This window comes from Setaria italica, chromosome IX (assembly GCF_000263155.2).
Source record: "Setaria italica strain Yugu1 chromosome IX, Setaria_italica_v2.0, whole genome shotgun sequence".
Classification (NCBI taxonomy): domain Eukaryota; kingdom Viridiplantae; phylum Streptophyta; class Magnoliopsida; order Poales; family Poaceae; genus Setaria; species Setaria italica.
Window position 1 is genome coordinate 21,433,966 of NC_028458.1, and position 9,450 is coordinate 21,443,415.

Consider the following 9,450-nt stretch of genomic DNA (forward strand, 5'->3'; position numbering starts at 1 on the left):
AAGGTAAGCTAGCTGCCCACGGTCGCTCACCAGTCTACGAGGCAAAATCGTACCTGATACGCACTACACAGTGGCGACCTGACATGGTACCAGCAGTGCCTTCAGTCAGGATCTATCGGGATGATCTTGACAGGATGACAGCTCTTTAATTTTCGTTGCATCCCAAAGGAACGTCTTTTTTGTGATTCCTACCCAAATCGACAACAGTTTTCTAAGGTAGCTTAACAAATTGTAGGCAGCTCAGTTGGCACGTCTGAATGTCTGATCAATGGCGGAAATCCAATTCCTGCCTGCACCACCAACCAAAAGGCCCCAGCGACCGTGCTCTGTCAGCAGAAAATATATGGCGCTCTCTTGCTCTCTTCTTGGTCCCCGGCCGCATCATATCGTCTCTGTCTCTGCATGCGCCTGCCTCGCTCCCTCCTCTGCTCTGATCGTGCCATGGTTTCCTCTGCCTGAACATTACAAGCTGCAGCGCCACCGCAACTAGGAGCCATGCTCACCAACTTCCCAAAGACGTACCAGCTCCAGAACGACAAGTTATTGCTTCCCAAGAAGGAGTTCGTCACCTACACCCTCTACGCGCTCATCGCTGTCGCGCTCCTCTACCTCTTCGTCGACCCAGCTGCTCCGGCGTCGTCTACCAAACCATCAGTGGCGGCGCCATGGATACAGGAGGAGCTGCCGCCGCCATCGCCACCTCCTTCTTACCAAGGAGGTGAAAGATCACGGAGTTCACCGCAGCCGCAAGCAGTGTCATCGGCGGCGACACCGTGCGACTACTCCGACGGCGAGTGGGTGCCGGACCCACGGCCGCCGCCCTACAATGGCACGGCCTGTGAGGCCATTAAGGATGGCCGCAGCTGCATGGCGAATGGGCGGGCGGACACCGGCTACCTCCACTGGCGGTGGCAGCCACGGCGGTGCGACCTCCCGGACTTCTCCCCGGAGGCGTTCCTCCGCTGGCTCCGCAACCGGCACATGGCCTTCGTCGGCGACTCCCTGGCCCGCAACCAGGCCGAGTCGCTCATGTGCCTGCTCTCGTCGTGGTCCCCGGCGGAGCTCGTCCACCGCGAAGAGGACGGCAGGTTCCGGCGGTGGGTGTTCCGCGAGCACAACGCCACCGTGTCCATCTTCTGGTCGCCGTTCCTGGTGAAGGGCGCCGAGAAGTCGGAGCACGCCGGCGTGCGCTACAACGAGCTGTACCTGGACGAGTTCGACGAGCGGTGGATGTCGGAGCTCGGCGCCATCGACGCCGCCGTGGTGTCCGCGGGCCAGTGGTTCCGGATCCCCAGCATCTACCACGATGGCGGCAGGGTCGTCGGCTGCTACGGCTGCGCGGCGGAGCTCAACCACACCGAGACCAGCTTCTTCGCCGTGTTCAGGGACGTGGTCAGGCGGACGCTCGCCGAGGTCGCCCGGCGGCACGAGCACGGCGGCAAGCTGGTGGCGCTGACCACGTTCTCGCCGTCGCACTTCGAGGGGGAATGGAACAAGGGCGCGCCGTGCACGAAGACGCGGCCGTACAAGAAGGGCGAGAAGGGGCTTGGGTACACCGAGACGGAGATGAGGAAGATCGTCGTGGAGGAAGCGGCCAACGCCGCCGGGGCTGCGTCGTCGTCGTCATCCACCGTGCGGTTCGCGGCTGTGGACGTGACGACGCTGGCCAACATGCGGCCGGACGGCCACCCGGGGCCGTACATGCGCAAGAACCCGTTCGCCGCGGCGGACGGCCGGCCGGTGCAGAACGACTGCTTGCACTGGTGCATGCCTGGGCCCGTGGACACGTTCAACCAGATACTGCTCCAGACCATCCTCCGCTGATCGTTCGACGTATTTTTGCTCCATCTTGTGTTCAGTTCATATCTGCGATCTGCATGGGAAATCGATGTGGATTGTATACTATCGACAGCAGTACAAGTCTGCGAAACATTTACTTTATGCATGTGCTGTGGGAAAGTTTTGTTTCCAAATTAACATACAAATGTAATTAAACTATTTCTAAATTCTGGAAAGGAATCTCTTTCGACATTTCTTTTTACAGCTACATATAGTATCTCCCTATTACTGATTGAGCCTCACGAAATATTTTGAAACATTGAAAAATAATATTTGCAACATCAAATGATGATATTTGCAATATCAAAAAATTTGACAGATTTTCTTCCAAACATATGTCCACAGATAAATAGCAAAACTCTTTTTTTTTTATTTCTCCATGTACTTGTTGGGCGGAGATCGTGCTTTTATTTGTCGTTCTGTCCTTATTTATTACTACTACAAAACAACTGGGTAGTTCTTCTGTGGATTAGGTACGGAGGCACCGTCTGGAATTTTTTTGTGCTCAAGCAGGTAAGGGCACCCCAGCTCTATTGACACTAGCTCGCTTTGGTAATATACTGGCACCGCAAGTACAATTACAAAGTTATCTGATGTTCAAATGATCTACGTATTCAAATTATACATCTCTGACACTAAAGTACTGAAAAAGTGGCCCCGTAATAAAAAGACTGGAAAAGAGGCTAAACAAAAGCGGCCACAGCATTCAGCGCTTTCAAGTAAAGAAACGAGCATTTTCTGGGCTTCTAGCATGTCTTAATATGGAAATGCAAAAACCAAAGTAATCCTTACTCCTAATCGTCAAGCATTCAGAATGGCATTAACTATTGTACAGAGGACTGCAGCTCTGCAGGATAGTGCTCAAGAGTCAAGGCCATGGACCTCAAGGCGCTTCAAGAACCAATCTACATGTCAACGCCATCATGCTCAGGAAGAAACACTTGGGGGCGAAACATGATTTCTAGTCTCCAGACAAGCACCGATGGCAGTGGCACTCAAAGCCGAATCCGTCAGCAAGAATCCTCTGCCGAGCATTGACATCCATGCTAGTATCGATGTAGCAGATGCGCAGCTCCTCCCCTATAACAGATGCAACATAAACGATTTTATTGGCATCAGTGCTTTTTGTTTTTCATTTGACTCTGTGCAAGGGTTGCCATTGTAACAGAACTGCCGTATAGGTCTCACTGCATTTCTCCATACCTTCTTCAATGTCGCGGAGGGCTTTCAATTTAGCATCTGCGTTTTCCAGCCAAACTATGTGACTATTCGGATCTGAAAGTCAATAAAAAAAAAGGGTAACTATTTGGATCTTCAGTTCAGAAGGCAAAATGGGCTTAAGTGGAAAGATACAGTTAAGCAAAGCATTGCTATTTGCAAGTTGGAGTTAATAACCTGGGGTTTTAAGAGGAATTTTGGACCTCAACAATTAACAAAATGGCATGAACTTTTGGAGTTGTTGAGCAGGGTGCATTTGACAGAAGATGAAGATACAGTGAGATGGAGCATAGAGAAACATGGAATGTTCACCTTTTCCTCTTTATATAAACAGATCAAATTTTCTGGAGTTAGAGACCTGTGTATGCTAGGCATGCCTATCTCTCTAAAGATCAGAAACTTCTTGTGGCTTTTTCATCAAAACAGAATACAACCACAAATCATCTAATACAAAAGGAATGGAAGGGGAGTTGATGGTGCAAATTATGTAGTGCTGCTGATTTAACTAGCAAATTCTCTGACAAGGGGGGGAAGAAAAAAAATAGCTATAATCTTGTTGGGTTGTGTTTTCTGGACACTTTGGCCCACCAGAAACGAGCTGGTGTTTTTTTTGAAAAAAAAGGTATTTCCTCCCCCTAACACTTGTGTTCCCAATGTCTTATCGTTTATGCAGCAATGGAGGGTGTCAGGGAAGCAAGAAGACCAATGCCAAATGGATGCATTAATGGAGAAATATGGAGAAAATCAGAAGCTTGGAAATACAAGGTCATGGCTGGAGTGATCCCACTATCTGAGTGTAGAACTCTAGCTAGACCCCCTTTTTTATGCTCAGAACTGAGTGCTTGTGTTTACAGACTCTATGTTGCCAACATAAAAATTCTGCAATTGCTCTTTTGGAGTTAAGGTCCTTCTAAGCAGGAGAGTTAGTTTGATAGAGATGGTAATATTTCTGGTTGCTTCTTAGAAGAACCATTTTAATACTTGGTCTCTAAAGCTGGTAACCCCAGCAACCTATACTTTAATCTGCTATTGAATGCAATAAACGACTGATGTAGTATTGAGAAGTTAAGCAGTACAGTCAACAATACCACAAAAAAAGGGCAGTGGAAAATCCTAAATTTTGGTTAGGCAGCCTATCGGCCGAGTCGCTGCTAGCAAAACAAAATCCTAATAGTGAAAACAATAAATATTGTGCTCATTCCAAATGAGTGGGTGAAGAGCATACCACAGTCATGGTTATAGAATGAGGGAAGCATATAAACCGCATTGCCAACAGATGCATCACATGACACAGAGGCTGCTGCAGAGGATAGAAGATCCTCATATGAGCTTGGAACCAATTCAATGCGAAATGCATTTATGCGTATCCTTGCCAATACATTGATGTACCACTCTTTGGTCAAAACTATTTTTGTCAAAGATTACAGGGAAATTGAGACAAGAACCATATAGAGAAAACCAAAATTTCTCAATATTTGTTTGTAAACATGAATGAAAAAGGATTTCAAGGATACAGGTGGTGAGTTCTTCCTGAAATCCAGCTTTCATAAAAGTGGACTCCAACAACTCAAACTCCTCCTCCATCTGTAACATTCCATTGCTTCAATAAGAATACAACTAAATAACAATGCAGATTAATGACCAAGCCAATTTTATGTGATTATGGTGCAATGAAAATTATCAAATGACAATGAGGTTGGGGTGATTGGAAGGTAAGCAGCCACTACTTCGATGAGTGTCCCCTGGTGCAAACGGGCTGGCTGAAGTATGTTAAGGCAGTCCGCATTAGCAGCTCCTGAGATTACCATGCAAGCAAGCCGCTTGGCCATGTATGGGTATTTCAGACCACGTGAACTTCAGAACAAAGAAAAAAACACAGAAATGAGGAAGTCATGAGGTGCACATCTGCAGAAAGATGAAAGGTAGAGTAGCCGCATACCTGCAGTGGTCCTCAAACGAAGACCAATCCACGTTCTTCTCGATGTCATGGAACCCCTAGATTGTTGGAAACCACACATCATTTTAGCAAAATCGTGCCTCAATTGCTTCCGATAGAACATTTCTTCTTTCTTTCTTTAAGGAAGAGGAAGGCAAATAAGCAGTGCTACTGAATCTTTCTGACATGTAAAGGAATACCAGCATTGCATTTCTACCAACCCCAACACCTAACTGGAAATACACACTATCGCCTAGTGCCCAAACACACTATTACAGTAAGTCCCTGCTGAATGTTGAACACTTGTAGACAGAACAGATTCCACTCGCCACTGACAACTAGGCGAAGAGACCAAGCATATGCATCGAGACGAACCGCACACAACTATGCAACAATCGTGAAGGAAATGGACGGAAAAATCATCACCTTGGCGTGCTCCCTGCAAGCGTCGCTGCAGAAGTAGGATCCTCCGCTCGAGGCGCGCCCCTCCCCCTGCTTCCTCCTGAGGCAGCTGTAGCACACCTGATCCCAGAACAGTCAAGTTCATTCCACCGGCAAGGGGGAGCAATGGGCAAGAGGGTGGTCACCTCGTGTAGAAGCGATGGAGAGGGGTGGCAGACGAGGGGCTGCGCGGAGTGGAGGAGCTCGCCGGCGGAGACTGGGCGGGTGGCGAAGACACCGCGGCCGGCCGACTCCGTCCGGTCCACGCGGATCGGCGGCGGGCCACGGGCGGCGGCCGCCGCGGTGGAGAGGAGGCGGCGGCGGAGCAACATGAACCGTGCCGGGAAGAAGATGCGACTATGCGAGGAGTGGCGAAGAGATCACGGCCGTTGGTTTAGGTGATGACTGGAGTCTATTCTTGTACCTGGACCAAACTGAAGCATATCTACTTTAGCTTTTAAAAAAAAATCACTGCGTAAGTGACAGATTACCTTGTGTTGGCTCATGATCAAAATCCCTAATGAACAATAATCTCTTTCTTATCATCATTGATTGGACTGCATATGTCATCTGAAAAGACCGGAACATAACTCCATTGCATTTTGATGCAAGATCAGCATCACTTGAATAGGCAATTCACAATAAATTGCTGCTTCTTCAACCTTACAGAGCTGCAGCTTCCTTGATCGAGTCATTTGCTAGAACATGAACTAATATGCCAGCTTTGTGATTAAAGTTGACAAATCACTGTGGAAAATATGTTTTAGCAGTTCTGCTTCAGCAAGGTATATAAGTATCACGAGGGGAAACAAACTTTCAACATATAATACAGTGAAAAGTTTAGCTCCAATCGAAAATTTGGAAATCAGTTGATGTGAAGGGCCACAAACGTGTCTTATGGTTGTGCTCATGCTTGGTTGCATCCAAACATCAAGAATGAGCAGCACAAAATGTAATTATACAGTTTTGTTAGTCACTTTACAATAAGGAAAACAAGCACTATTAAGCATCAAGAGACCGGATTTACACACGGCATTCTGAAGTAGGAAGCAGCTAACTACAAATGAAAGCAACAATGTATTCAAATAGTAGCATGAAGATTCAGACTTACCAAAATTTCAGATAACAAAATTCTAATACCGTAGCATCAAAGGAGCAGTTTAGTAGTAGCATAAATGGGAGAAATAAATTTAAAGTTGATTAGTTTCCCTATGTTTGAATCAAATGTTAATTGCGTATATGATTCTAAAATAGGAAGAAATTGGTTCAGTTTGTTAAATGTATATCTAACTTAACTTGAACAATGATTTTTTTCCTCATGAGGTAATAGGAAATGATGAAACCAATTCATAAGCTAAATTGGCACAAAAAAGTGTACCTATGTATGGAAAATAGGGGGAATAGTACCAGACCTTAGAATGCCAATATTAATGGCATGCTCCTTCTGTCCAGCAGCCCCTGACCTCTCATAATAGTATGTTCGTCCAGTCCAGCTTCACATATCAAATTGGATACCCACACAACAGATCGGAGAAAATATGCACATTAATGGTCGACTTCTACAGAAACAGGAATAGAATGCACACATGTGCAAGATGCAACCTTAGTCATAGACAATGCTAATAACAGAGCAAAAATAGATTATGGAAGCGTCGTAGCCTGCTCCTAGCAATCCTACTGCACCATGTAGGAGGGAACTCATGAATATATTTCAACCCTGAAACTGGGGATTTAACCGGATAGAATGTTATCACTTCCTGCTGCAACAGATAAAGACTGAGAACTCCACGTCATGTATCCATTTCAAAAATCCTCACCTAACTGGACTGCAAATTAAACAAAGCAAATTTTAATGTTTTTTGAAATACAATTAACAAAACTGTACAAAGCTAGCAATTCTTCCACTGTGTGGTTAAGGATTGTAGTAATGTAATCAGCAAACCTTCTATCCTTGTAAGCATCTTATTTCAATGCGATTGACTTGTAATTGAACATTTTGAGCAGAAACAAGAGACGGTGGTCTAGGCATAGATTTTCCTTTTTAAGGTTCCAATATTATAAAAGTAAGCTGAAAAACACTACAGTTTTATTCTGGAGAACTGATGTATCAACAAGCTTTAACTAAATTCCAGAAAGATAGATTTCTGATCTATTATCACATAAAAGCATGGCTTAAGAGTATCTGTACTGCAACCTGAATCGCTCTGATAGGGAATATTGATCGTGTATTGCTGGCTAAGCTACCACATCAAAAACTATGTATGATAAGAAATGTTTTCTGAACAATGGAAATGCAATGAACAAAATTCAGCTTGCGTAAGACAACAATCAAGTTCTATGGTTCAATTTAATACCTAGCACAGAGGCAAGCAGTACCACCGGATCAAATCCCAAGTAAGGTAAGCACAAAACTTCAAGGTAAAGGTGGCGTAGTGGAATAACAGGAGGTAGCATTCTTACTATGGACATATTATTGCAGCTGCGAAAATGGATAAACCACTAAATAAAAATAAGATGCAGGACTGCCGGTAATCAAATATAAAGTAAAGATAAATACACCATATAATTTTGAAATAAGACTTATATTTAAAAAGGATTTCATGAAGTTTCCAAAGCAACCAAAACCTGAAGCTTGACTGAAAGCAAAAGCACTTCATCAAATTTGGGGATTTTAGTGCCAAGAATATCTCATAAAAAGTCCCGATAAAAATGGAGCACTGTGTGATTATGCAAGTCCAACACTAAGAGGTTTGGGAAAACAAATCAGAACGAAAAGGCCATCACAAATATTACTATGCTGCTTAACAATTTAGGAGTACTGATCAGTCCCGCACTGTCGGCCATACCTCACCGGGAGGCTAGCACATTCCTAGATATAGGGTTGTATACTCATAGGTGTTAGACATAGAGACTACAGTGCAGGACAGCGTGATCTACATGGAGGACAAGAACTAGTCGAGGATTAGGAAACTATTCGTAGCAATTAGAGTAGGACTCTCTAGTCATATCCGACTAGTATTCTTATAAACAACCGACCTGTAACCCTACCCCCGGCAATATAAGGCGAGGCAGGGAACCCTCTCCAGACAAGTTTAATTAATACAATCCAACCCACACACAGGATGTAGGGTATTATGTGACATAAGTGGCTCGAACCTGTCTAAATCGTGTGTTCGAGTTCACCTTAGAGTTCCAGGTCTTCGGCGAGCCCCACACATAAAACACTACCTCGGGTACCCCCTCAATAGGTTATCGGGTCTAAACACCGATAGCTGGCACGCCAGGTAGAGGATCTCGCCAAAGATTCACCGGCGGACTCGATGGCCCAAGTCAACATCAAGCCCATCATCGCGTTCGAAGAAGGCGCGACATTCGTCTTCGGTTCCTGGGTCTGCGTCGCGGACGGCGCTAGAAACTTCCACCGCCACATCGCACCGGCCTCGGAGGAGAAGCACTACGACATCAATCTCCGTGATCAAGGTTTGGAGGATTTCGTTGAAAAATTCAACGGCCTTATTTTCTACCTCCTCTACCTAGTCTCACTTTTACTAAGGAGGAGTGAAGTTCCTCTAGCGTTCCCTTTCAGGGGATGAGGATATTTCGATGATTTCTCCCTCCGTAGGTGGAAAACGCGTGGGTGAGTAGAGATTCTTGGTTTTATTGCTCCCGCTTCCTCATCTGCGCTCGTCAAGCCAACTTTGCTTTTTGGGAGGTGAAAGAGGAAGCGGACATTTCGAAATTTTCGACCTCTTCCAAGGCTTGAGGGATGAGTCCGAGTACAACTCGGCTTCTCCCACCAGTCGAACTAGTTCCCACGAGCTGGCGCTTAAGCCATCGTGTGAATCGGTCTATGATACAACTTGATTCCCATTCGGACTCCGAAACTCGGGCGATGTTTACCAAGCTTCCCTGTCCAGATCTCAATCCAATTCGGGTTCGATCGTGGACCTCAACTACTACTCGGATCCGGACGAGGAAGTTCCTTTATCAGGTTCGCGGCAGGCCCTGATAATCAC

General features: G+C 45.8%; 2 protein-coding genes across 3 annotated transcripts; one reads left to right on the forward strand and one right to left on the reverse strand.

The window, feature by feature from the left end:
• The first annotated feature begins 308 nt into the window (after nucleotides 1–308).
• LOC101775391 (protein ALTERED XYLOGLUCAN 4) lies at nucleotides 309–2,047 on the forward strand. Its single transcript, XM_004983105.3, has one exon. The coding sequence runs from the start codon at nucleotides 496–498 to the stop codon at nucleotides 1,822–1,824; it is 1,329 nt and encodes a 442-aa protein (XP_004983162.1). The 5' UTR covers nucleotides 309–495; the 3' UTR covers nucleotides 1,825–2,047.
• Nucleotides 2,048–2,368: 321 nt separating this feature from the next.
• LOC101775796 (histone-lysine N-methyltransferase ATXR4) lies at nucleotides 2,369–5,829 on the reverse strand. Of its 2 annotated transcripts, none has more exons than XM_004983106.3 (8): nucleotides 5,581–5,829; nucleotides 5,420–5,515; nucleotides 4,997–5,052; nucleotides 4,785–4,911; nucleotides 4,572–4,641; nucleotides 4,283–4,462; nucleotides 3,043–3,114; nucleotides 2,369–2,919 (listed from the first exon to the last, which is right to left on the reverse strand). In XM_004983106.3, the coding sequence occupies exons 1-8, from the start codon at nucleotides 5,764–5,766 to the stop codon at nucleotides 2,801–2,803; spliced, it is 906 nt and encodes a 301-aa protein (XP_004983163.1). In that variant the 5' UTR covers nucleotides 5,767–5,829; the 3' UTR covers nucleotides 2,369–2,800. The 2 variants fall into 2 exon arrangements, with proteins under 2 accessions (XP_004983163.1, XP_022678546.1); XM_022822811.1 differs by having other exon boundaries at nucleotides 4,782–4,911.
• Between the last annotated feature and the right edge of the window lie 3,621 nt (nucleotides 5,830–9,450).